General features: G+C 41.0%; 3 protein-coding genes across 4 annotated transcripts in view; 2 read left to right on the forward strand and 1 right to left on the reverse strand.

Annotated features, from left to right (window-relative positions):
* The window catches only part of rnf13 (ring finger protein 13), a 34,862-nt gene extending 34,298 nt beyond the window's left edge, over window positions 1-564 (reverse strand). Inside the window, exon 1 of the mRNA XM_069152901.1 lies at window positions 340-564. The gene's annotated coding sequence lies outside the window, so the exon portion shown is untranslated. The remainder of the gene's footprint in view (window positions 1-339) is intronic.
* A 2,279-nt stretch (window positions 565-2,843) lies between these two features.
* Window positions 2,844-7,619, forward strand: LOC138200665 (protein ANKUB1-like). The gene is made up of 6 exons (XM_069153545.1): window positions 2,844-2,933; window positions 3,543-3,686; window positions 5,498-5,714; window positions 6,060-6,174; window positions 6,298-6,897; window positions 7,538-7,619. Exons 1-6 carry the CDS (start codon window positions 2,844-2,846, stop codon window positions 7,617-7,619), a joined length of 1,248 nt encoding a protein of 415 aa, XP_069009646.1.
* A 924-nt stretch (window positions 7,620-8,543) lies between these two features.
* Window positions 8,544-27,625, forward strand: ppp1r2 (protein phosphatase 1, regulatory (inhibitor) subunit 2). Of its 2 annotated transcripts, none has more exons than XM_069153444.1 (6): window positions 8,544-8,893; window positions 18,458-18,565; window positions 19,753-19,836; window positions 22,139-22,242; window positions 23,477-23,698; window positions 24,510-27,625. In XM_069153444.1, the coding sequence occupies exons 1-6, from the start codon at window positions 8,763-8,765 to the stop codon at window positions 24,515-24,517; spliced, it is 657 nt and encodes a 218-aa protein (XP_069009545.1). In that variant the 5' UTR covers window positions 8,544-8,762; the 3' UTR covers window positions 24,518-27,625. The 2 variants fall into 2 exon arrangements, with proteins under 2 accessions (XP_069009545.1, XP_069009546.1); XM_069153445.1 differs by having other exon boundaries at window positions 23,477-23,611.
* Window positions 27,626-27,701: the final 76 nt, after the last annotated feature.

A 27,701-nucleotide genomic window follows, 5' to 3' on the forward strand; every position in this document is an offset into this window, starting at 1 on the left:
GTTAAGTCTTCATATGAAGTAACAGAGAGACGTAGACAACAAAACACAGACAACATCACGACCGGTCGGTCGGAAAACTGCCTTCAGACTAAACCTCAACACAACGGCTTACAACACCTAAACAGTTTCACCAATAACGACGGCACAAGATAATCCGTCAGGTGCTTTGAAGCGGATACGTGATTTTGGGGGTGCAGCTGTGCACGTAAATAAAAGAGTGAGGACGCCCTGAAGGTGTGCAGCTAGCTACGAAAAAAAAACAACAAAAAAAAACCACACACACAGCGAGTTAGCTTGAGGCTAGCATAGGTAGCTAGCTTGCGCCACCTCCGTGTTTACCTTAATTTCTGCTCGCAGGCTTTTCTTGTCCATAAATGTCGCTGCTGCCGGTGACATTACTCTCCTTTCCCGTGCGTCGTGCGAAGGAACGTGTGCGACAGCGAAGGTTTTGGATGCGCCTCATCCCGGGTGAAAGGTGGCTCAGACAATATGGTCTAAAACGTTACAGTTTAATCCGCTAGCTTCTTGTTTCATGTCAGAGCGCACACTTCCGCCATACGCGCCGCTCCGCCTTCGGATTCTGATTGGACAAGAGGTTTGTCAGTCATTCTGTTCCGGAAATGACTCTAGACGTAAACAGAGCCCACGTGATGTGCCCAAACCATTTATACTGCCTTTTACAGTCACATGAACTGAGCCTGCCACACCGCATTTACTGCTTTATGACTGCTGCATTGGAGCAATGGGAGATTAACTGGTAGCAGAATTGAACACTTAAAAAAACGAAATATTTTAATTGGAAAAAAGTATTTGCTCTTTCTTTTCACTGCGAAAGTTGTCAACCTCCTCCTCAAAAATCTGTGGACACTCACTTTTAAACCTCTAGCACCCTCTATAGTAAATGGGGTGCATCTTCTCAGTTTTTGCTTGCTTTTTTTTTTTTTTTTTAAATGCCATTGACCAGAAGTGAAAAATAACTGAATGTATTTACTGGAGTTCTTGTGTAACTACTGCAATTATGGGATGCTGCCATAGGTTGTACATGCAACAACACACGAGTAAATAGAAGCTACTTTATAAAGTGAAGCTTTATAAATATTATGCATTGCTATGAATTCATGAAGATTAAAGTGACGTTTCTTTACTGGTACATTTAATTTCAAATTTCCTAAATGATTATTTTTTACTATATTGCTTCCTTTACTGCTTACGAGCACGACTTTATCACTGCCAAGATCCACACATTCAATAACTATCTATATTGTTCAGGGATCCATTTATTCATCTATGAAATAGGAAAATGACAGTGCTCCTTCTTCCTCCACCAACACTGAAAGTCCTCCACAGGTCACCAGTCAATCACAGGGACAACACAGAAAGACAGACAACCATCCATTGCTAACAGTCACATCAACAACCAATTGAGAATCACCAATAAACCTCAGACGCATGTGTCTTTTGTCTTTTTTTAAGAAGCCGGTGCACCCAGAGAAAAGCCCACGCAGCTACGGGGAAAACATGCAAACTCAGGTTCAAGCTCAGAACATTCTTGCTGTGAGGCAACAGCGCTAATGCTGAAAGAAAGAAATTTATACCCCAAAAATCAAACCATGGATTTAAAAAAAAAATATGTATATATTTTACAAACCAAACTGTTAAAAGGGTACAATAGCAAAATAAATGGAATAAAAAAATTGGGGAAATTAGACTTGGAATTAAAAGTTTATTGTGGTAAAAAAGGAGCATGTGTGATCTGCTACGAAAGCAATGACCTTTATATCTCTATGGTACGCTTAACTTTTTCATCTTCGTGTGGATACAAAACTTATCAATATTTCTATACTTAGATATTTTTTATGTTCATAAAAAAAGAAAAGAAATCCTAAGTTAGAGGTTTGGAATGTTGAAAAACATGCGTCACTCTTTCCTTCAAGCCAACACTGAACACAAAAACCCCAGGAACTGCTTCAGACTTTAAAAGGTCAAATGCAGATTAGCTGTCTCTTGTTAAAACCTTAAAGAAGTACTATAAAACTCTTAAAAAAACATTTCAAATTACTCTAACCTTTAAACCTGTGTGAAACCAGTGGGTAGTCCTTTTGTTTCTCAGTAAAAGGCAGGGTGAAGAGCTGACGTAAGCACATTAGGGTTGGGGTCAGATTTCCAACTGGACTCTCTTAAAACTGTTTGTAGTACTTTTTCTCTTGTGATAGTCCTCTCTGCAAATACAGTATGCTTGTGTACTGCAGTGGACAAGAACACAATAGAACAGAAACAGGAGACATTAACAAATAATAAAGCCAAGTTTACTTCATACAGTAGCTGAATCAAGAACCAGAAGCACAAGATGCTGAGTCAGTCTATACACATTGTACTTGAACTGTAATACTGCATAATGTTTTCCTCAGATGATAAATCTGAGGAACTAAATTTGAACTTTGTGACTGACAGTCATGTGATGAAGTCTTATTGTTGCTGTAAAAACAGTCAGGTGTACAGTTGACGTGAGACTCGTATTTAAGTTTCTATTTAACTGTTTTTATGTTTTTTTGTGGAGAGACAAAAACGTCTCACCTACTAAAGAAACCATTTCAAAACTCTAGCAAAAATGTTAAACCGAGCTTAATCAACTTCCCTACTAATGTGGTAAACAAGAAATCTAAGTTTTGGAGGGAAATTTGGGTTTGAAAGCATCGTCTTTTTGTTGAGCAGCACAGTGTGCCTTCTCAAACCCTCCCCTTCCTGCTGCGACTCTGCCTCTAGCAAACTAACCACACACACTGCTTTGTCCCAACAGAGCACAACTGATGAGCACAAATGCACAGAGGACAAACGCCCCAACAATGAGGGTCTTCATCTCTTACGAGGACTTCTGTGAGCCTTTTGACATCCCTCCAGATCAGACTGTAGGGGCCTTAAAGAAGATGGTGAAGGTAATACAAGTATCAGTTGTGGCCCAGGGCCTCTATAGTTAATTAACTAATTCCTTGTCCAGATTTGACTGCTTTTTTAAAAATAAATATTTTATGCCTTTATTTAAATGATAGTGAAGATAGAAAGGGAATGTGGGGAAAGAGAGTGGGGATAGGCATGCAGATAAGGTTCGACCAGCCAGGTATCCAACTGAAGATTTGCTGCTCAGGGCATTTGCACCCATGTAGGATGCAGACGCTCCTCTCAGCTAGTGGACTGTTTGTTTTACCTGCTGTTTGATCATCTGCCTGATAATTTGCATGTATTATTTCAGGGACAAATGACTGATGTATTTATGATAACTTTGGCATAATGTTGCTATAATGGTGAAATATACAGTGCAAAACATTTTGCATAAGTAATTGGGTGTGAATGTTCTGAATATAACACCTGCACAAACTGTTTAAAAAAGAACAGCTAAATTTCTCAGTCACTGGAGAATATTTGTATTCAATGCACATGGTAAAGCAAATGCAGCTACAGACACTGAACATTAACTAACTAAATAAGAGCTTTGTTTATTGAACCTGTCATGCCTCCATAAATGTCAACTGTGTTCTTTTCTGCAGGATAACTTTCTTGTGCAACTCTCTGATGACCAGCAGGTCAGGCAGTACCTTGAGCTGAGCTATAGTGGTGCATCACTGCAGGACAGCTGGGGTCTGAGTGACATCGGCATTACAAGCAGCAGTGTCATTGGATGCCTGAAAAAGGTATTAAAAGCTTAAAAGGGTTTCATGATTTGCAGTAAATAAAATCAGCATACTGATCAACCAATGATGCACATTGAGAGAGAATCTGCATCTTTCCTTTAACCCTACACGGCTCCTTTTCTTTACATTTTTATATGCTTTACTTAAAAAAAATGATTGCAGTGCAGTCCTCCCAACATTGCATCTGCACATAAACAAGACAAAAAGCAGATATTCATCCTGAAGATTTTTGTATATGGAATTGTGGGAGACCTTATTCCTAGTGTTACCACAATGTTCAAATCAGTTCAAATATTGTACGATAATGTCACCTCCGACTTTTCAACTGACATTCTCACCTCTTCTTTTCTTCTTTTTCCAAAGAAAGTTATTGATTTATATCAAGTGTCAGGACGATCAGGGGTTACACAAACTGTATCACTTTGACTCCTGGAACATACAGCATTTAGAGTCTTATTATACACAACTCAGATGGGTTTATATTTGCTGTCACAGAAGCCTTATGCTGAGCCTTTATGTTGCGGGACCCCTCACTCACCATCACTGACAATCCACTTCAAAAACACAATGCTCATAATCCTTTTACTTTAGGGCTGCTAAAATTAGTATCGCACTGCATACATATTCAGCACTTGGGATTATTTCTCATCAAAGACACCCATCTTACACTGAGAGAATTTAATGTCACACCGCCGCACTAATATGGAACAAGGTGCTCCCATGCGAGAGGCAGCTCAGAGAGAAAGAAGTTTATGGCTGTCTGAAATCTTTAGTTTGTCCTCATTATTAGATACTGGGACACATTACAAGCTCTTCACCAGGCAACATTGTGTAAAGGATGACAGAAGTGAGAGAGTAAGTCTCTCTTTCTGTGTGTTACCTTTTTTAGCTTTTGTCATCCTTTAACATCATATTATAAGAATTCTTGTTTTTATTGGCTGTATAGTCTAATTTTATCATTCTATATTTACTGCCTTGGTCTGGGTCACTTTGCTGTAACGTTTTGCATCTTTTCAAAGATACGTTTTTTTTTCCTGATTTTGTCAGTTCTCCCCTCCTCCTTGGTGTATGTATTAAGTTGAAAATCCGTAGCATGCAAGATGGTAAGATATGTTGTTAATAGATCAATGTACATATCCATGAATGCTTGCAGAATCCTTATTTTTGCAAAAAGCCTTCCAGGTTCCAGGGTTTTCCTCTGTAACGTTATCTAGGCAGGTCACTACATACAGCACAATATAGTGTGTTTATTAAAGCAGGAGAAGCCTTCATTTTATGTGATTGTATAAAATGTCAACCACAGAGTGGCAGCAAACTCCAGTCTCATTACATGACACCTCTCATGGCAAGATACCATTTAGCATTTCTTTCATTTAGACATTTTTTAGACACATACTTCTCATGAAATAAGGTTTTAAAACTTTGTCATTTTAACTATAGATTGTATACAGTCTGTCCTTTAATCCCTCATGTTTGCTTGTAAAGTAGTAATTGTAAAACTTTTACTGACTTATAAGTTATGGTTGTATGGGGATCATGGAATACATTTAACTATGTGGATAAAAACGGACAAAATACAATTCAATGTACTTAAAAGACTATAAAAATGTAAATTTGATCAATGTGGTCCTTTCATATATTGTAGATTTGAAAGTTTCTGCTGATGGTGGAAAGTTTGAGATTCAGTTTGATGCCCTTTACTTGAGAGTTGTATTTTATTAAGTATAGACACAAGATCTGATCCTGTGACAGCTGTTGCACTTTTGTCTCACTAACTACAAGGACGTTGTGCCATTTTGTTTACTTTTCAGAGTGAACAAAGGCCCGTGATGCGTGTGTTCAATTCTGTGACAGGAGAAACTTTACCAATCAGCGGAAATGAATCTCTCCTTCAAACATCTGTGGCCAAACTGAAAACCTTGGTGTCCATGCAAAGTGGCATTCCAGTCAGCACGTTTCGGCTCAGCACACCTGCCAGTGTGCAACTCTATGACTGCAACTGGCTGCAAGACTATGACATCAAAGTGGGTATGATTGGCTTTTTTTTTTTTGCACTGCTATCTGTGATCTATGTGTTTGGTTTTAGCTAATCGTCTAAAACTTTGTGAAAAATGTTATAATATTTGTTAATATGTCTTGGTTTCTGAAGCAGTACGTTACTTTCTATGTATAATGCTTTATATTGTGTTGTACTGAATACCTGCCCCCTCCTCTGGTACCTGTTCAAATAGCTTGTACTGCATAAACAATTTAAGCACCATATCAAAATAAATGCCTTGTACAATGAGAGTTTTAGATCAATGTCCTCTTTAATGACATGCATAATAAAATGTGAGGTTGAAATAGAAAAAAAATATATATATTTAACCGTAGGCACTATTCTCCGTTTGGACGCATGGGACGGGTGGGTGGAGTTCCTTCAGGGTTGCCTTTGTGGCCACAGATTGACTGTCCAGAGACATCTATCAGAGGAGAAGCCAGTAATGAGGTCAGACATTTCTATGAATAAATGTTTGATACTACCTTTTCGGTTTGCAGCATATCAATAATATCTCACAAAAATGTGTTTTCAACATAGATCAAGTCACACATTCCTTTTCTGCATTTCCAGGTTTCAGCTGCGGGTGGCACTGTACATCGCGGCCAGCATGGGTCAACTGGACCTGGCAGGATGGCTGCTGGAACAGGGGGTGCACGCTGGGGAACCAGTGGGGGTTCATCCGTACCGCCAGTGGTGCCAACAAACTGCCCACCAAGACACAGGAAAGTGTCCCATCCACATAGCTGCACAGAACAGTCAGCTCCTCATCCTCAAACTCTTCATCACCAAGAACCTTTGGAGCTTGGCTTGTCGGGACCCTGGAGGCCGTGACCCTTTGAGTATTGCCATTCAGTATGGTCACATGGATTGTGTGCGTTACTTAGCCAACAAGCTGTGCTCAGTTGTGTCTCTGCGAAGTATGTTCCTGCCCGTGCGCATCTACCTCCAGATAAAACGCTGGGCACGTTTGGGGCAAGAGAGAGTGGCCTCCAATCGAGGCCAGTTCTCCAATGTTGCCTTCACAGCCAGGCTGGGAAATATATTGCTGGTCGATGGCTTCAACCAGCCAATGATGTCTTCCAAATCCCGGAAAACTGAGACCACATCAAGAAGAAGTATCAAGGCCAAGGCTTTGCAACCTTTACCACCCATCAGCAACTCACCTTTAAGGTCACATCTCCTATTCAAAAGAGCAACCCTCTGTCAACCATCTGTGAAAGACATGCAAAAAAAGCAAAGGCAATGTATGAAGAGCAGAGAGGATGGCCTATTGGATCAAATGAAAGGAGACAACAACCTTTGCAAGGGAAAGTTTATACTCCCACTAATCAAGAGAGACAACATTCGTAGGCCTGTGTTTGAAGCGTCACCGAAATCCTTCCGTATTGTCAATGCACCTCTGAAGTCCTCTCACCACCGTGACCAGACACCGAGAGAAAATGCGGCATACTGCTTGACTATAGCCAGGTGTCTGTACTTTGCTCTCTATATGTTCGCATTCACTTAAACCACAACCTGTTTGTTCTCATGAATGACTCCTTATTCAAGTGAACAATCACTGCAATCAGTGAGGCAAAATATGTTTTTCCTGAGACTAATCTTTGTTGTCTTACTGCAATTTCCATTTTGTGGTGGTATTTGGTGGAAAATATGAATGGAAATTAAGTAACATGTAACATAAAAGAGAAACTATTTGTTTACTGTAGTTACATATTAAAATATTATTTTTCTTTTTAAATTATGGACGGCAAATTTATGCTACACATGGCAGCTTGATTATCAATAACTTTTTTTCTTTTTTTTGATATAGCACCTTCACAGAGAAACCTTGGTTAAAGCAGCTGAACATAGCACGGACTCTCATCAGGAAGCACGTCCACTCTGAGGCCTAATACTGATCACCATCTGGGTCAGGATCCTGCTACAGACGAGTCCAATCCACATCTGTCACAAATCAGCTGAGATGCATATGGATCTCCCATCAACTACTTGAAACAACACAGAATCCTTCAGAGTGACGACTGGAGAGCATATCTCAGACTTGTGCTGTGTTCCAGATGTTGTACTTGTGCACTGACAAACACAATTTTGAGTGCATAAGTGCGTTCACACTGTCAAGTACAGAAACATGCAGTGCACGACAAGTACCTGGATGATGCACTTAAAACACCCCAAAAAAGAAGTGTGAAATGCTGGACTCTTTCCACCCTGATTGGTCGCCATCTTGGATCCAGAGAGAAAGGGGCGGGGTCACCGGTGTGAATAATTTTCAAATTAAGGCGCTGAGGAAGCTGCAGCTGTTCCTGAACACCACACAAAAGTTGTGTTTTTTTTCCACTACTGCTGCTGGAAAAAAAAGAATCAGTGTGTTTATTAAATGTGTTAAACAGAGGAAACAAAAACACTTTAATTTCTGAGTAAAATAATTAAAGCTGAAGATATTTCGGAGGGTGATGTGCGACTCTGTCAAAATTCCTGCTCTTCACAAATAAGAGTCCTAATATTGAAGAGGTTATTTGTTAGGGTACTAAGTATGTCATTTGGAAGACAGCACCACAATGTATTATCTGAAAATTAAACCTGTGTTTGTGAAAGATGCACTGTTTTCTTCCCAGTGAACGAGATCAATGAAATGTCAAATGGAAACATAAAAACAAAAACAAAAATTTCGATAAGAAAATTCTCGCTGCATGTCTGTAATTTGCCGTTCACTGGAAGGCAGCACTGGACGGAATGAAATCGCGTTTCTAAAATCTCGCGATGTTTGGAGCAGAGCCGACCCGCTAGTAGTGCTGTTGCCCGGTTGCCCCACCAGTCAGTGAAGAACCAGGGAGTAGACATGATAACACACCAGCGCACGCTGGCTCTGTGGTTTTCTCCCGTGTAAGATGGACGGGCACTGAGTTATGACGGAGCGCTTTGGTCGTAACAGAACCGGTCTTAGTTAACTGAATCGCAGAAATCACCGAATCAGAACACCGGCTGAGGAGAAACATAGCAGAAAGCCAGCCGGGTCTCGCAGTCAGCGTGTGGGAATGGCAGCCCCCCGGCCGATAAAAGGCATTCTGAAGAACAGGAACAGCGGTACAAACGTCCGATCGCTGTCGGACGAGGCACCAGAAGAGAACACGGAACAAGCCCTGGGACTCTCGGAGGATGACCAGCAGTAAGTTGTTGTTTTTTTTTTTCCCGCTCGGCTGCGACGAGCTCGGTTAACCGGGTAACGTTAGCTAACGACAGCTAAACACTTGTTAGCCTCTCAAACGTTAACTCCGCTGTCACCTCTTCGGCTGGTCGTGTTGATCTGTGTGTGTGTGTGTGTGTGGTGCCTGCAACCGAACTTTCTGGTGGTGTTTTTTTGTTGTTGTCCCCCCCCCCCCCTGAGACTATCGGATGGCGTCTCCTCCCTGATAACATCTTGATGTTATGCGTAACCGAGAGCCGACGTTTGGGAGTCGTTTGTCGCGTTAGCTCGGTTGTTAGCCAGAGTCACGACAGGTGACGTGACTCTAACGGTCATCAACTAATTGTTATATAGTTCAGAGGTGTCAACAATTAAATAGTCTGAGTTAGTTAAAAAAAAAGAAGAAGAAGAAGAAGATGGGGAAATAATGATCGTGATAGTGACAACTCTCTGACAACTATTACCATAAAAGGACAAATTGCGTTAACATCAATTTTAAAGTGAAGTGGCGCCTTCAGGCACCTGCTGTCATACTGTTTTTAAACACCTGATATATATATATTTTTAAAAGCCCCAGTCAAGTTGTTATAGATTCAATATAAAGCTATAGGACAAATCTTCGAGAACTATTATTCCCTAAAACCTGCACGGCTTCACAGGTCAAACTCTCGTCTGTTCAACAACACGTGTGTAAGAGTGTAAAAGGATCTCACTCTTCTACACAAGACACAAAGGATAGTAACTTTTAAACGTGACTACATGAATCACGAGTCATTAAAGCACACTTTCTGTCACATAATGATATTTCGATGAACGTAAATTAATTAACCAAACCATCTCTACCAGATATTATATTTTAGATTAATTTGAACAGATTACATCATAGAGAGGGAGATATTTTTTTTTTTTTTTTTTGGCTGTTTGTGACATCAAATCCAACATTGCCACACTCTAATATTTAAGATATTTCATTTAGTAAATATTCTGATGATTATTTTGGATGTCACACCAAATGATGGGGAATTGCAACATTTCAAATCAAGTAGTCCAAATATTTTGATATAAAACAGCAAAACTGAAAAAGACATACAGATTCTGGTGAACATATGACCCATAAGATACAAAAAAAATAAATAAAAATAACAACATACATTTCATCAATTCAGTTTAATATTCCCTGAGTTCCTCACAGTATAACCCAACAGCACCACAGATTAGAGTCTCCAAAATAGCACAAATCCACACCTCTCTCAATCAGAATGAATAACTCCTGAACATATTGCTCCTCATGAAGGAAGTATTTAATGCACCTGTGTTGTATTATACTTAATGCTTCATCTGTCAATGGTTGTAATGTTATGACTGATCCGTGTATTAGCATGTTATTTTCACTTCTACCCTTCTGCACGTTAAAAAATAGGTAGACATTCTCGGCATACAGTGAATGTACATTTTTGCAATGGTATAGTGCTTTATCTGCCTCAGGTTACACGAGAGTGATCATTATCTAAGCTATTTAAAATTTAACTAAAACCCTAAAACAGACATTAGGCTTCACTGAGTGTATTGCTGAAGCTCAATGGTAAAATGGGTGTTGCTCAGAGCCTCCAACAGGCATTTGGAGTCACTATGATTGAAATCAGTCTTCCAGTGATTAGATTGTTCTTCCATTTATCTCCGTCAAGAAGCACTTGATGTTACATCTGACACTGACAGCTGTGCCACAGGCCCGCACTGGCATCGAAACGCCAGTCTTTGTCAAAATGACTGCTGTTCATTCATGATTATCATGAGAAGTTCTGTACCCTGAACGCATCTTGTCTGCCCTTTAGCAAAGCCACCGATTGGATATATGTCAGTGGACATTTCGTATTGTTTGGCTTAACTTGTATCCTGATGTTGGCCCCGGTTTCCGCTCATGTAACCACTCTCAGTAGAGGATCGAGCATGTTCGAAGGCAAATAAATTGTAGTGGTCAACAGTCCCACAGTTCAGAGATGTGACGAGGGTTCACAATCATATGCTGATTGTGAAAACTGGCTCTGGGGCTGCTAAATCAGCTGTTGTGTTGTTTAATACATTCATGGCTTTAGGGTGTGGTTGACAAGAGTTGGAGGCTGACTTCTCTTGCCTTCTCATGTGCATTGATATTACTGGCACTGACACTTTCACTGAGGCAGCGAGACGTGACGCCCAAGATCACCAGCCCTTGTTTAGTCACTTCTGTCCTAGGCTCTTGCAAAAGCCAGCTCGCAGCCTCCCCCGCCCCCCCTTCCCCCGTTTGCCCCCAGGAAACAGCGGACAGGCAGAGTTCCCTGTGTGATGCTGTTGAATTAGTTTGTGTTACTGCCAACATAGTCAGATTTGAACAAAAGGGACATTAGAACTGAATAAGGGGACTGCTTAAGTCATCTGTTCAGGGAGAAAAGTACATTACCTTTTAATATAAATGATTTCAGTTGACTTTGCTGTTTGGAATATCTCTCTTTATGACTTTCAAGTTAAGGTTGTGGAAAGGAGATTTGCAGAGATTTCCATGCCATGATTGGGAGGAAACCGCAAAAGCTGATAAAACCTGGTGAAACCTGATAAAACACAAACTGCAATTCTTTAAGTTGCATTTATAGCTGTGGCACTGTACACTCAAAAGAATATTGCGTTAGGTGGATTTTGTACCAATATGAACTGAAATATGTGAGTAATTGCGAGAAATACCCGAAACAACAAAAGGGTGCAGGTCTGCACAGGAAGTTGTTGAAGGTTAATGCATAGGTGGGTTCGCATTGGCCTCCAGCAAGTGTACATCGCTGCACAGCACATCTGCCATTCTGCTTTAGAAACAGTCACGGGAATCTACATAAAACAAAGAAAGCTTTCTCTGGACCATTTTTACAACAAATGGCTGAAAATACGTTCATGTGATTAAGCCTAAAAAATACATATACAAACATATGAGAGCTTTTAAAGCTCTACATGAACTGAATTCTGTCTGTTTTACAGTCATGGATATGAATTAATACCACCCACTTGCCAAATGCTGCTAAATCTTTGGTGCTAGCTGAAGAATCTGTTGGGTTGGTAAATCAAACCAGATTGGAATGCCTTAAAAAAAAAAACTTATCTAATGCAAATTGGAAATATTTTGAATAATTATGTAAATATGATCATTTGGATCACAATGCATGTTACTGCACATGGTGTACTGTGTCAGTATCAAAATGTATCAACTTATGATTATACTGTCCATATGTCAGAAGGGGTAACCAGCCATTCAGTGGTTGGTTAATGTTGAGCGTGTGATTTATTATTCCATGGATTTATGATCCCATGTCCCTGTTAATTCCACGCCAGCAGGTCCACATATTAGGAGCGGTCTGCTCTGAGCTTGCAGCAGGAGAAATTAGGCCATCGAAGGATGGCAGTTATTAGTGAATTCCTTTCCCAATAGTGAATCAAGCTTTTTCTGTGTTGTTACAAAAATAGTCTCTCTTTGAGTGACGTGCAACCAGAGGAAAAATAGGTTTGTGGAAGGATCGTGTGCAGCGGAGCAGCAAATCTGGCTGACTATACTGTACCATGCTGCCACTGTCAGTTTCAAGAAAACACACAAACCCTTAATATACATACATCAGCGGTTCTCAACCAGCCGCATGCAAGCTACCAGGTAACATTGCATAACGCTGTGGTGTCATTACATCAACAAGTTGGGATATTGCCATTATCACAATATGAACCTTAATTATTATATTAAAATCTTATTAGATAATAATAATAATAATAATAATAATAATAATAATAATAATAATAACTTTATTTATATAGCACCTTTAAAAACAGAGTTTACAAAGTGCTCTACAGAGAAGCAAAGCATAGTCATACATAACGTCAATACCGGTAAACATTTAAGAAAACAGGAGGCAAAAAAGACCATACCATAAAGGTAATGAATACAAGAAAACCAAATAAATAACCAAAACGAGCAAATGGAATAGAAAACAAACAAATAAATAAATGAATAAAATAAACAAACAAAAACAGGGGAACAAAAGAACTGCATAAAAGGACGACATCACTTAAAAGCAATTCTATAAAAATGGGTTTTAAGAAGTGATTTAAAAGAAGTCAATGATTCTGCAAGCCTTATCTCCTCAGGTAGGTCGTTCCAAAGTCAAGGGGCAAAAGCACGGTCACCCTTTGATTTAAGTCTTGACTTTGGAACGGCCAGAAGGGCCCCACCGGAGGATCTAAGGCTGCGAGTTGGCTCATATGGGGCTAACATTTCAATAATGTAGCTCGGGGCCAGACCGAGGCGGGCCTTAAAAGTAATCAACAAAATCTTAAAATCAATTCTAAAACCAACCGGGAGCCAGTGGAGAGAGGCCAGAACTGGAGTAATGTGATGTCGTCTGTTAAGACCAGTAAGAAGCCAAGCTGCTGCATTCTGGACTAGTTGGAGGCGGGAGATAGATTTTTGGTTTATGCCAGAAAGGAGGGAGTTGCAGTAGTCGAGTCAAGAGAAAATGAGTGCATGAATTACTTTTTCCAGGTCAGAGTGTGACAGTATGGGTTTGATTCTGGAGATGGTTCTTAATTGAAGGCAGCAGGACTAGACCATTTTTTTTTTTATCTGTGTTTCAAAGCTTAACTGAGAGTCAAACATTACTCCCAAGTTTCTGGCAACAGGTTTTAAATAAGCAGACAGGGGACCAAGTTGACTCTTAATGAGACTGGTGTTATTGTTTGGGGAATTGAACAATATGACTTCTGATTTTGAGTTGTTGAGCTGAAGAAAGTTTTGAGCCATCCAACAGTTAATGTCAGAGAGACAATCTAAGACAGCAGCCAGGCTCTTTGGGTCACCAGATATTAGCGTAAACAATACAATATGGCACACATCTATTACATACAGAGCACACATGCTCTCAAACACTTACTCCTGCGATGACATTAATACATTATTTCAGTAATTTTTCATAGTTGTTTTTACTTTACTTCCATAAAGCCATCTGATAACATAATCTTTGAAGGATGCAGCTAATAAACAAAATTCCTCACAAAATAATCCAAGTGTATTTACAGTATGTCATAGGTTATCAGTGGATAACTACATCTTGGGCAAAGTCTCTGTGATAAAGTCTTAAAAACAAACTGTTGATTCCGTTGTCAGTGAACAGTTCCTTACTTCGCAATTTGAAGTGGATTGTTCAGGACCCTCAAAATTCACTGTGTGAATATGCTGAAGATGTATCGTAGAAAGAATGTGCCTTGTTTTGATTATTTAGACATTCTGCATGCTAAGAAATTTGCCCCATTGAATCTTTTCTTTTATTCACAATAGAACAAAAAGCTTTATTTCTGCCATTGTTTAAGGCAGCAGTGCTCGCCCCGAGTGTGACAACAGTCCAAACATGTTTTCCTCCTTCTGCTTTAGTTGTATGGAACATATCACACTGCTTTCCCAGCTTTTCTCCAGTACCCAGAGGATATCCTGAACTAGCGCTACAAATACCTTCCGCCCAGCATTCGGTGAGCTGACCACCTGTCTGTGTTTAAACAATTCAACTTCCAACCGCAGATTACCTATAGGAACCTCAATGCCCAATGTGTAACACTCATTACAGTATTATAATCTCTTATCACCACTTAGATGAAACAACCATGATGTGAAAACAGACCACTGAAAACACAAAGTAATCGTGTGCAATTGGTAATGAGACATCTACAAATAATATAAAAAGAAAAGGTGACATTGGAAGATTATACATGTACCATGTTTGTTTTCGCTTGCAGGTCCAATTCATTTCCTCCGGCACTAAAGGGTCATGTAAGGCTTTGACACTGTTTTGACCCAGTTGAGACCATCACTTTTTGTTACCCCTTCAGACCCACTATTATTTAGTTAACAGTGATGTATGAGCCTCACACCCGGTCATATATAATTCATGGAGGCTTCCATGAAACTCTAACCCTCCTCCAGTATCCTGCGAGCGTCGTCCTGACTGTGCGATGGACAGTTTGACAGGCAGTGAATCTCGGACTTTCTGTAATGTGGATAGAAAAATAGCACTTAGACCGCTCAGACATTTTACCCTCCCATGTGCAGGCCAGATGAGGTCAACTGTGGGCACAGAAATGAACACCGTTTCTGCACTAATAAGAAACTGATGATGCCAGAATCAACAGGTGTCTAAACGCCTCTTGTAGATAAAAAGCACCAGTTATTTTATTTTTATTTTTTCTTCTTCTTTATTATATTTCGTATTCTGGGCACAGAGGTGGGTACTGAATTAATTTAGCTAAAAAATACCAAGTGAAACATTTGACCTTTGTATCAGCTGTTTTTTTTTTGGTCTTTTAGCTAAGTTGGGTATAAAATTCATTTCAGCTCAGACTAATTTGACATCCTTGTAGTATACATCCTCTACATATTTTGTAGAAGACCTCATCTTTTCTACATCTTGACTTCATCATGCTCACTGATGTATTCCCTCCTTGTTGCTCGTCTTCTCTGATGCACTCTCTGATTTCCCTCTGCAGTCTGGACAGATGACAGGGGCTTAAGGAATAGTTTTAGTCCTAATTCTAGCTGGCTATCTCTCAAACTGTGTTTAATCTTTTAGTGTGCTGTTTGAAGGAAAGACATGGATTCATGCACTTGTGGTGAGTTTAGTTAACGTACTGTCTCTGAGCTCTTTGAAAAAATAGTCCGATTGTTGGGCCATTACGTCTATAAATGTAAGCAAAAGTGTAAAACACTTTAGTTCACTTGGTCTGGATTAAGGGAAAAGGGCATGGTGGCATTTTACATGCAGCAGGCAAGCCTACATGTTCCCATGGTTACCAAATGATTTCCATAAACATATACATAGCTTGTGCAGCTCCATTACAAGATTGGATTTATTAGTGGTTTAGCTTGTCAGACTCTGAGAAAATGACATATGTGCCATCACAAAATCCTGCGGTTGGTCTGTTTTTGTTTACGCCACAAACAATCAGCACCGGGCGTCACTGAGAAGCAGGTAGAAACTTGTTTCAAGTGGTCTCAGTCCCGTGTTTCACAGGTTTAACAACACCAGCCCAAACACACCACGACAGCCGGGCAAAGGCACCAGCGCTCGCAGGTGTCGAAGTACCACTAAAGGATGAGGTTGATTTATAGAGAAAAGAATTGGATGTCATGAAATGAGACTGAACCGGAGTTAAGCAGGGAGGATCACAGGTAAAATTGATGAGCTTTTCCCCGGTGGTTGGAACTAATTTCCTTTCCTGCTCCTTTTGGTTTGATCCAGTACGTGGAAGCAGTATATTCTGTACATTTTGACGGGCCCCGTCCTCCGTTGTAAAACAACAGTGTCCTGCCGTTCCTGTTGGCGGGTTCGGTCTGTAGTAGAGGGCACAGGGCCGGACCTTCCCTCACTGCCCTCTGACTATGCTACCTGATAGCACAGCTCAGCTCTCAGTGATGACTCACTCTATTTAATGAGTTTTCCTGAAGCATTATGTCGCCAGCTGTTGACCACCCTGGAGAGGTAGTCATCATCACATAAGAGATGAAGCTCTATATTTAGTGTGTACTACAACTTGGTGCTGTCCTCTGTGCTTTTTCCTCTTGCGGAGGCAGGTGCATCATTATTGTGTGACAGTTGTGATGACTGAGTGAACTTGAGTGGATTTAAGGGTGACAGCGGTTCGTTGGGAATAGTAAAGGCTTGTTTGCTTCTTGTTTGTGTTGTGTAACTACTACCCTGCTGCTTGTGTAACTAATACTAACTGAACATCGTTTTTTGGGCCCTTTTCCTGAGGACGTTTATGGAGTTGTCTTTATTTCTAATATCTGAGCTTGCTTAAATAATATTGATGACGCTGTCCTCGTCAGTCGTGATGTCTGATTTCACTCTTATGGCAAAGCTCTCACCTCACGTTAAGGATTTTTCCTGTTTTGTCAAGTAGAAAGAAAACTATTAAAGACATTCATGAAGAAAAAACAACATAGTTTCAGGATTTTGATATTTTCCCCCCAAAAAATCTGAATGATTGTCCATCACTGTTCATATTAGATATAGAGGTTCGCTGTACTTGGACAGCTGGGGTTTTTAGTTTGTCTTGTGTTCCACTAACACAAGCCCATCCAACAAGGTAGCTAATTTTATAAAATGAGTGTGCATGTTCAGTATGTTGGTCAAGGGCATTTTATCAGGATGGACAACCTATCTGTGTGCCGGCCTGTTTACAGAATAGTTTCTCGACGCACCGAGCCACATGGTCGCTCTACAGCTCGTTTCCTTATTTGCAGTACAAACAGATTCTCTGTTTTGGTGTGTCAGCGTGAACTAATGATACCTTTATGATAAGGTAATACACCTGTTCTCTCATTAGATACAAAAACATCATTTTACAAATGAAACATGAACTGAACAACTGTGTAGACAGTGTATGGATGCCAGTGTTTCCCTCTCATTTGAATGATGTGTGTATCTGTAAAGTCTAAACGGCTGAGGTCTGTTGTTGGGAGAGAGCTCTGCCGGCTTGCAGCAGCAGCAGTGGCAGGAGGTGGATTTAGCATCGCTCTTCTCCCACCCCCTTCCTGTCCCCCGTGATCCTCGACCTTTTATTCATGAACAAGGTCAGAGATGATGTGCAGTACCTTGGCAGAAGAGGCTTAGGAAGGCGGGGCGATTTAACATACGACATATACATGTAACTCCTGGGAGCGCTGCGATTTATTGCTTTACGTTTTGGCTTGGATTGATAAAAGTGGGAAACAAAGGCAAATGCTGTCCTAATGAAACTCAACTTTAAATAAACTTTCAATGCATAACAAAACATGTATTTGCAATGGAATGACACATTTTTTCTGTCTTGAAACAAATGGTTCCAGTTTCTCTCCCCCGAACTGTAACGGCAGGTGTTCTCTTTATCCTCTTGAGCAAAATCACACATTCATTTTCTTTGTTCATTTCCTCTAAGGATTTGAAAGGGTTGTCAGGATTAGTGTAATTTTGAATAAAAACCTGTAGCGGAGCGTGTTGAGGTGAAAACCTTCTCCCCCAGATGAGAACGGAACAATTCGGGGGGGATTACAAACAGATATGTTAAAGGGAGATTGTACCAAAAAAAAAAAAAAAAAAATAGCTCTTGAACAAGCAGTTGCATCAGAGGAGACCGTTTGACTTTTGAACGTATTCACTCACTGGTGATCAGCCTCAACGCTCTCTCAAAGCCTCACTTCCACCCGTGGGTTGGGTTACCTTGACTAAAAAAAAAAAAAAAGCAAATCCCGTGTCGCTTCCTCAGAGTCGTCTAAAGCCAAATTGGTGCGAGTGACATTTCTGGGCTTTTGTCCGTGTGTTCCCAAAATAATGCAGTGTGAGTGAAAAGTGGGGCACGTTCAGTCCTAGATTAAATCTGGTCGCTCTTCTCCCCGGAGGAATCTCCAGGCTCTGATGGTGGATTGGCGGCTGATGCGCCGTGGTCCTCACTGAGTGACTGTCCATTTTACCCTTATCTGCTTCTCACCGTTTTGTTTTTTCTTTGATCCCTTCACAGGAAGAAATCACAGAAATGGGATGAGATGAACATCCTGGCCACCTACCATCCAGCCGACAAAGACTACGGCCTGATGAAGATAGATGAACCCAGCACACCTTACAATAGGTAAAAGCTTCAGACTAAATATCCCTGATATTTTTTCATACTAATAAAAAAACGGTAGCCCTCGACACGTTGGTTTAACCTTCGGTTCTTTTTAAATAAATATGTACTGTTCAGGAATTAACTCATGTTTGTAATATTTAAATAATTTAGAATGCTATACTTCAAATTATAAGCCATCAAAGACATCCATCGTCTACATTAAGAGTACACGTGTAACACTACAGAGAAAGTAACCCGGAATCACAATCTGCTTTTAATGCCAAGTAATTTAAAAGTTTATGAAAGAGTCAGGGTCCAAAAAAACATACAAAACGTCATATAAAATAAAAAAAGTAAATTAAACGTATATTAGTGTCCTACTAAGAGACAGCTGTACCAATGTCTCCACAGCTGGGATTGGTGCCATGTATTACTGAACCACATGTTCGATAAGACCAAGATCATTTCCTTTTCAGAGCTGATAAATACATATTTACATTGGTTTTCTTAGCATTTCTAAGCAGTTTGTAAAATATTGACTCCTGCAGCCACAAATATTTCACTTGAACTGCACCATCAAGGTTTCTTAAATGATACTCTCATGGCAACATCATAAGCCACTTGAAGTCTACTTATTAGATTAATTTATTGTAGTTTGACCATGAATACACGAATATGTCGAGTAAAGTTTCACATCCTGGGAATTTGTCTTTGGTTTAGTGGTGAAGAGAAAACAACAAGTGACAAGCAAGAGAAATACAACTACCACTTAATACAGGTGGTATAATATATAAATAAAGTTTACAAAACAAGAATGGGTACAGCAGTATGTTATGTGCTTGTGAGTGTCTATGAGTAGGACAGACTGTCATACTGTGAATCCCAGCGGAGCTACTGCTTTGCTCAGTCACAGCAGTGATTCTGAAGAGTCCGTTCACCTTGAAAATATGTCAACGGAGATTGATTATTTAATGTTCACCTCTAGAGCTTGGCTGCTCTGTGTGTCGGTGTCTCAGCAGGTTTGTAATCCACCTCGGGTCCTCTTTCCTGTCCTTTGCCTCTCTGCTCTCATTCCTTTGGATTACCTCCAGCAGCTCGTCTCTATGGCGATCTGCTTCTGTTCGTGTCTGTGTTTCCTCTCCTCCCCAGTCTTCTCTCCCTTCCCTCACTTCTTGCCTAAGTTTATTCATCAAAGTCGTGTCTTTCAGGATGATGGGAGATGAGGATGATGACGGGCCGCTGAGTGACTCGGAGGGCCAAAGTGGACTCGCAGCTGATGACCTGGCATCAAAGTAAGAATCAAACGTGAATGCTGGGAGACGAGTACAAACCAAGTACATGGATGTAGAGAGGGGAAGAAAGCAGTGAAAGGATAGAAAACGTGGTTTGCCAGTGTAACAGCGCCAGGAGCTTTTTGTTTTGATTTCCTGTAGCTGGTGCAGTGTCTTTGAATTTTAGTGAAGTGGAATTGTGACCCGGAAAGGAGAGTAATAATTTGTGCTCTCAGATGTAGTCTGGATAAGCCACACCTGAAGGCACATGTAATGATCAAATCACAATAACTGATATACAGATTTATTTAGCCTGCAGCCTCTGACGTCCTTTAGACACTTAGTGGCCACTTTACTGCAGTATTACACAGAGAAGCATTCTGGATAACACAGAAGGGCACAATGCCAAGCAACACTATTGTTGGAGCAATGCTCCTCTGCCCGAAAACATTTGACTCAGTTTTGTACTTATTTTTTATTACCTTTTATATTTTCCACTGATATAAGTGTGAACCCTTCTCATGTTATTGTCTTATGCTGTGTGTTTGAAGTTGAACATCATCGTATGGTATTTCTTGGTTTTCTTTGAAATGCTTCCCTCATTTTTCTTCTCGGTCACACTGAGCTGCTGATCAATAAACAATGGGTGTGCGGGTGTTTGCGATCAGCCCTGAATTCCAAGGAAAAAAATGTTATGAATAACTCAGAAAAGCACTGGCTAATGGTGCTTACAGACATGTTGCTGTAATAATTTTTTTCGTGGTACTAACTGTGTTTTGAATGCTCGAAAATATATACGTATATCTTTTTTTTTTTTGTGATGTTCGGAAATGAACAAAGCTGGATAAAGTTCAAAGATGTGTTTGTTTGTCAGCTCTTCATGCGGAGAGAACAAAGCAACAAAGGCACAAAAGAGGAAAAAATAGAAGCGCAAAAAATTTCAGTGACTGTAGAACAATTCCAAAATAAAAGGTTTACTGCCGAGACGTTATCACCAATACAAAGCTATTTTAGTTGGAAGGAAGCGTTCTGTTTTTGCTGGGAGGCTGAACTGGTCTCTACTTTACAAAGAAATCTGTGTTATGACCGATTTTTGTCTTTGTGCCGCAGACTAAAACAGCACAAGCTTCTTTTTGAAGCTGCCATGACGCATCTTTGAAACCTGAAAATGTGAAATGAGTTTGGCTGCAGAAAGTTAACATGTACTCTGTCGGAGTTTTTAAAAGGTTGTCATGGATACACAGGACAATAAGAAAGTATATTGTAGAACAGTGATTTCACCAAACCAATTAATCATTTAATAACTCCAAGACAATAAATAAGAAGCAAATGAGGGGGAGGGGTTGAATAAAGTCTTTTTTTTTCTTCATTTTAAATCTTTGGCAACTTCAGTGTGTAAAGTCTCTCTGTGTTAAGAGATGTTTGTCTGCCACAGAGAGCTGTCATCTGGATGGTGAGGGCAGCTGAGAAGTGGATTCCCTGTGGGCCATCGTGCTCACATAAGTGCATTGATGCAGGGTTAGAATGAGCCGGTTTGAGTGTGTGCACTACAGAGAGGGTAGCGATTAGCTCCAGGCTTGCAAGTCAATTAGACGCCTTTTGTTTGCTTCAACAATGAGTGCCTTCCATTGTTTTACACTCCACCCTCCAGAAAGTCGAGCAGCTGCTCTCTTCCCTCTTCCCTCTGTCCTCGTCTTCTTTTATCTCTCTAACATCCATTCTAACGCTTTCCTCTGATCTAACGGTGCTTTTCTTAAAAGGAGCTCTCTTGTCTCTTCTACCTTCCCTCCTGCTTCTGTCTCACACCCTCTTTTGGTGCACTTTGAAGGTCTTGGGAACGTGACGGTCTTCTCTGGCTGAATCAGGCCAGTTAGTTGCAAAGCGATAGTACAGTAAATGGGAGCTTCCCCAGGGCAGTTTCACATATTCACTACCATCCACTCAGCCGTAAACCGTTATTCCTTTTGTCCACTTCTGTACAAGCTGTGCGTGAGTGGGAGATTTGGGGATAGTAAGTTGTGTTATTTTGGGCTCATGCCTGAGTGGTCACACGCGCTCACATCGCTACTCTCCTCACTCGGCCTACTCTCTCCTCCACCTCGCCTCGTACCTCTCCATCTGTCTCTGTAATGAGAAGTCTTTTTCAATCTCGCCACAGTGAGTTTGGGAGGCTGTATTGGTGAGCTCCTGTTTCTATTTGCCGCTCAGCTCAGTTAATGCGGTGAAACCACAACAGACGGAAAATGAGATGGCCACAGAAACACTTTGAAGAGGCAATTAATTTGAATTTCTCATAACATATTTTCTTTCTCTTTTTGTAAAGGCTGGTGGCAGCCGAGGGCACAGAGCCTCGCTTCATGAAAGAAGAAGAAGAAGAGGAGGAGAGCAGCGAGGAGGAGGAAGAGGAGCTGACTCAAGAAGAACAAGGTAAACTTTTGCTGCCTTAATTGGTCACTTTCACACCAACTAGTGCCTTCACATTATTAAGTGACCGTGGAATATTATTATGACCGTATGAGGGTATTTTATGTTGTTACAAAATGAAGCAGCAGAGCCACAACAGCCGAGCGAGAGCGATGTGTATCAGTATCCATACTGATGGCTTTTGTTGCTCATTTTAGTGAATGCACCCGACAGTTCACCGGTTTATTTATACCCTCCACTGTAATACAAAGTGTCCTCCGCTGCTGTGAGGGCGAGTGAGTGCACAGAGACACTCTACAGTGGACTGTTCATAGAAAGGGATCCGTCTGGGAAAGTGTTGTGTGGCTCTTGACCTTTTTCTGACTTCCCTTAAGACACACACAAACGCACACACACACACACACACACACACACACACACACACACACACACACACACACACACACACACACACACACACACACACAAGCACTCACTCTATGTCTGCATGCTTTTGACCATTCCCTGACCTTCCCCTTCTTTGTGCATTCTCAGATGAATGACTCAAATACAAAGTCAACAGTGGAGCTGCATAACGCGCACACACACACACACACACACACACACACACACACACACACACACACACACACACACACACACACACACACACACACACACACACACACACACACGCGCGCGCGCACTGACACAGATGGCGTACTTGCAACAGAATAAATTTTGGCTGCTGGTCTCTTGCTTCATATTTATATCTATATCTGGACTCTGCAGGTAAAAAGCAAGAGAACAGTCTGGAAACCTGATCGATATCATCCAACCGCAGAGCTGCAGCTTCAGCAGTTTTTCACCCCCAGTTGTAGACCTGCCAACTTGTGCCACCTATTGGAAAAAGATGTAGAAATGTTTGAGAGGAATATTTTTGAAATTTTCAATCATAAATCTTTTATCTTTGTCCTGGTATCCCGTTCTATTCTTTTATTTTTGTTAAGGTTATAATAGAAGTATTTCACCATGAATTGAATTATATTATATATTACATGCAGTATGTACAGTGCGTGTGTGCGTGCGTGCATGTATGTGTGGCGGCAACATTTCGCTTTATCGTGATGGCAAAGTTAATTCACTATTTTTACCAGTGAGGTTGCAATTTGCCAGTTTTAATTACCAACCATCAATTCTGCGTGCACCCGTCGCTTCTGGCCAATTAAAGTAATTTCAAATGTCTCTTCCCTTGCAGCCAAAAAGAAACATTTTCAGATGATGAGGAAGATGCACTACAACGAGGGCATGAACATCAAGCTGGCCCGCCAGCTCATTGCCAGCGAGCTAGAGGATGAAGAAGATGAGGACGAAGAGATGAGGGACGACACAGGTGAGCCGAGGGAGGGCACGGAGGACGCGGGGGACGCGAAGGACACAGAGGACACGGAGGAGATCAGTGTTGATCCGCCACAGGAAGGTGAGCAGAGGGACACTGTGTTCCTGTGCACATGTGGGTAACGTATTTGGACAAGTTCTGGGTGAACAAGTTCTTCAGTGTGAAAAGAGGCATAGAGATTTAGTGAAACTGCACAATGTCAGTGAAATGGAAAGAAATAATGGTTTTACTCATCAGCTGTGTGAAGCTTGTTTGTGCCGCCCCGTGGTTCATATCCACACACAGCTGCGTGTCAGAACGAGCTCCCAGTTTGAAGTGAAGCCCAGTGTGTACATGAGCACAGTGCGTTATAATAGGAGACTTTATTTATCCCGCACGGATTTTTAGTTCTGTAAACTGCTCTGATGCCAATGCAGCAAACCTGCCTCACACATGTTCACTTATATCTAATAACAAGAAGCTGTAGGCCGACATCTGAGAGTCGAATAACCGTTAGATACTGCTGTAAAATGGGTCCTGTCAAATTTAATATAAGCAGTTTTCAGGTTTGGGAAGTAATGTATCATTGAATTAGCACAAGCAGACATTTAGGCCTGTTTTAAGAATGAAAGACTTGAGTAAATCAAAAGCAAGCACTTTAATGCAGCAGCTTAATTGCACCATAGATCATCGACTTGATATTTTGTTTGGCTGATCAAAGGGCTAACAAATCGGAGCAATATTTCCACCACTGTCTAATCTTGTGTGTGTGTGTGTGTGTGTGTGTGTGTGTGTGTGTGTGTGTGTGTGTGTGTGTGTGTGTGTGTGTGTGTGTGTGTGTGTGTGTGTGTGTGTGTGTGTGTGTGTGTGTGTGTGTGTGTGTGTTTTGGTCTCCTCCCAACTGATTCTCTAGACTCGTAGACGAGGCTCGTCTCACGCCCTCAGCCCTGTGTGTCAGCTCAACATCCAGACAGACAGTGCCACTGCGCTCCGTGTTTTAACGCTGAGCCATCCAGCAAACACCGCTTCACCACACACATAGCAACTCTCAACAGCCAACAAACTCCCGGTCACCTGTCTTCTCTTCGCTACTGTTCTTTGAACTGTGCATTTTAACCCCGAACACTGGTTTTTAACTCCAAGAATCAGAACAACGCACAAGTGAGGACTGTTGCTTCTCCCGCTTCCCTCGCCAATAATTTCCTCCTCCCACCTTTTCTGGACTGGCGGTGCACTGAAGAATATGTGATTCTGAACCTGAAAGGAGGATCAAGGCCTTCTTTTAAAAAAGGAAAAAAATTAAAAAACTGTAGGATAACCAGGACTGCCTCAGTACGGCCACAGAGCCAGCACGTCAGCCCTGGAGGAAGCCAGGGGAAACCCCACAGACTCACTGAAGGCATGTCTCAGACATGACCACGGCACTTAACTGGGTGCTCCTCAGATGGCTTTTATTTTTTATTTTGCTTTGTCACCAACCTCTGTTGCATTTTCTCCCCACCTTCAGTTGGGTTTGTTTTTATTCCCATTCACAGCTTCAGAACGAGTGGCATGGCCTACATGGTGATGCCGTTCCACTCAAAACAACTTCAGATTGACATGATGCTCTTACAATAATGGAGGAACTGTAAACATGTGTGTGGCCCACACAGTCTAATTTGTATTGAAAAATGTGATGCCTTACAACCAACTTTATTTCCCACTAATTTGCATGTGTATGCTGCATTGCAGTGGTTCTCAAACTGAGGGGGGGGGCGCAGATACAACAGTAGGATTCATTTGGAGACCTAAAGCTGCTTGAATAGGATTCACGTGTCGACATAAACAAATGAAAGTTAGAATTGTGCTAACAGGGCTTCATGCTAACCCTGAATATTTTATTTTATTTCAATAAAATTAAACTTGTCTTGTAGAAGCACAACAATAGTCGACTTATTAGTTGATTGCGGGGAAATTATTCACCACCTCTTTTGATGATCGACTAATCATCTTGAGTCCTTTTTTGAATGAAAAAAAATCTATAATTCTGATTCCAGCTTCTTTAATGTAAATATTTTCAGGGTTCCTTTAGTCCTCCATGATAATAAACTTAGTATCTTTTGGTTGTGGACTGTTGGTCGAGACAAAACAAGACATTTTAGCCTGCACATTTCAGCTTTTTCACCAATTTTGGAACATTTTAAAGACTTAAAAGCTAATCAAGAAAATAATCAACATATTAATTGATAATTAAAACAAGTCTTTGCTTGCTTTATTAATATTTTCCCCAGCGTTGTTAATGATTGGCTCTTTAAGGGGTGATGGAAAAAGTCTGAGGACCACTGTCTGTAGTGTCTCACCATTATGCTTATCGTAAATGGCATCAATTATATTATATTGGCCCACTTGGATTTTGCCCGAGAACTCCTCATTTACTTTCTCTCTATGAGAAACCAAACCTCTTTTCAGTTTTACAAACATGTATACCTCACAGAACCAGACTCAAGGCCTTTTCAAAATTTAATCCCCTGATGAATTGGAGATGTTGGTTGTCTATAAAGACGTAAAAAACTTCAAAATGTCTTTTTTTTTCTCTCCAGCACAACATGGTTTTGTGAAATAAAAACAAGCCGGTTAACCTTTTATAAATGTTGAGAGCAAATGTGTTTTTCCTGGCCAGAAGAGTCAGGTCGTTGTATCGGCACTTAAGGTCTCGTGTTCTTTTAAGGTAGGACCGTATTGAAGTGCTCCTACTGAAATGGAGTGTGTGCTACTGATAAACAGGACAGGAAAAAAAAAAGGTCCCCTCTGTGACAGCAGGCTCTCTTACGTAGATCTGACGAAGAGGAAACCAGCGCTCACTGTGCTCCTGCTTCGATAACTTGTCTGTTAGAATACGTTATTTGGAGGACGGTACAGTCAGTCTGTCTGAACTTCTCAACTGGTTCCATCACACTTTGTTTCATGTAATGGACGATGCAGCTCGGGAATGTGTTGGACAGAGATGCTACTGATGCTACTGACTTTAGTTAAAGAATATGTTGGAGGTGGATTTAAACCATTAAAGATTTTTGGAGGTATTTTATAGATTATTTGTAATGTTTGGGGTTCCTACAGGTGTCAGGAGAAAGTTTGCTGCCTAGTCTTAAAAAATTGGTAAGTCTGCCGAAAGCAGAGGAAAAGAAGATGCTGGTGTTGCCTGAGTTTCTGGACATTCATCCTTGGCGACACACTGACTTCACTTGGCAGAGTCCAGTAAACAAGAGGAAAAGTGTGACATGGAAAGCATGCAGGAACCTCAAGTGTGTCTTGTGTTGTTAAATCTTCAGTTTCTTCTGACCCTTTAATTCCTCACTGTGATTGGAAGTGTTAAGCTTTTGGAAATACAAAAGAACATCGTCTTGACAGCGCGACTTCTGCCAATGTCCCTTTGCAGTTTTTTTTTCTTTCTTTTCATCGTTTCCACCAACCAAGTGTAGAGGGTAAACGAAACATCCACGCAGTTAACTAACACACGATTGTTCTCGAGAAGCAGGAATGTGCGCGCAAGTCCAGACACTGACGATACTGCTGTCTCGTGTTTTGATCACTGACTTTGTAAGCGGAGAGAAAGGTGGACTGCGGAGAGAAAGGTGGACTGCAGAGAAGCTAAGATGATTTGGTTTTGTCCTCTCGCTTAAGACGAAAGGACAAGATGGTTGAAAACATGACTGACGTGATCACCTCCGTAGGTGGTTATTACCTGTCAAACGTGCCTCTTATGTATTTATGTACATGTGTGTAAAATGATCAGGCTATGCTCCATGTTATGGTTTTATTGCTTCCATGTTTTGCACCACCTCTGCCCTGTTTGGTTTGTTTTCTAAGGATGATAGACTGTTAAGCAGCCCCATGACTCTGCACTGTGTGCGTCTCAACACAGCATGGATGTTAAATCCATGCGTTTTTTTGTTTTTTTTGCATTTCCAGTTTGCATGTTGTTAATCATTGGATTGTGTGTACTCCTTTTTGTTTCGTCTCCAATCATTAAACACATCTTGTTAGAAACTAGTGCTGTGTGCAGCCTGTGTTTATTTTGGAGCTGAATGATGCAGAAAATCTGCACTAAACGCGCGAGTATCTCGGA

Source organism: Embiotoca jacksoni, unplaced genomic scaffold, assembly GCF_022577435.1.
Source record: "Embiotoca jacksoni isolate LCO1_2020_lvr unplaced genomic scaffold, fEmbJac1.0.p SCAF_19, whole genome shotgun sequence".
Classification (NCBI taxonomy): Eukaryota; Metazoa; Chordata; class Actinopteri; family Embiotocidae; genus Embiotoca; species Embiotoca jacksoni.

What these genes read in the sequence shown, in the direction of transcription:
- LOC138200665 (XM_069153545.1), top strand. Translation starts at nt 2,844, where the DNA reads ATGAGGGTCTTCATCTCTTACGAGGACTTCTGTGAGCCTTTTGACATC. An exon ending in TCATTGGATGCCTGAAAAAG is followed by an intron (nt 3,687 to 5,497) that starts GTATTAAAAGCT and finishes TTTACTTTTCAG; the next exon opens with AGTGAACAAAGGCCCGTGAT. An exon ending in ATCAGCAACTCACCTTTAAG is followed by an intron (nt 6,898 to 7,537) that starts GTCACATCTCCT and finishes TTTTTGATATAG; the next exon opens with CACCTTCACAGAGAAACCTT.
- ppp1r2 (XM_069153444.1), top strand. Translation starts at nt 8,763, where the DNA reads ATGGCAGCCCCCCGGCCGATAAAAGGCATTCTGAAGAACAGGAACAGC. An exon ending in GCTGATGACCTGGCATCAAA is followed by an intron (nt 19,837 to 22,138) that starts GTAAGAATCAAA and finishes CTTTTTGTAAAG; the next exon opens with GCTGGTGGCAGCCGAGGGCA. An exon ending in GCTGACTCAAGAAGAACAAG is followed by an intron (nt 22,243 to 23,476) that starts GTAAACTTTTGC and finishes CTTCCCTTGCAG; the next exon opens with CCAAAAAGAAACATTTTCAG.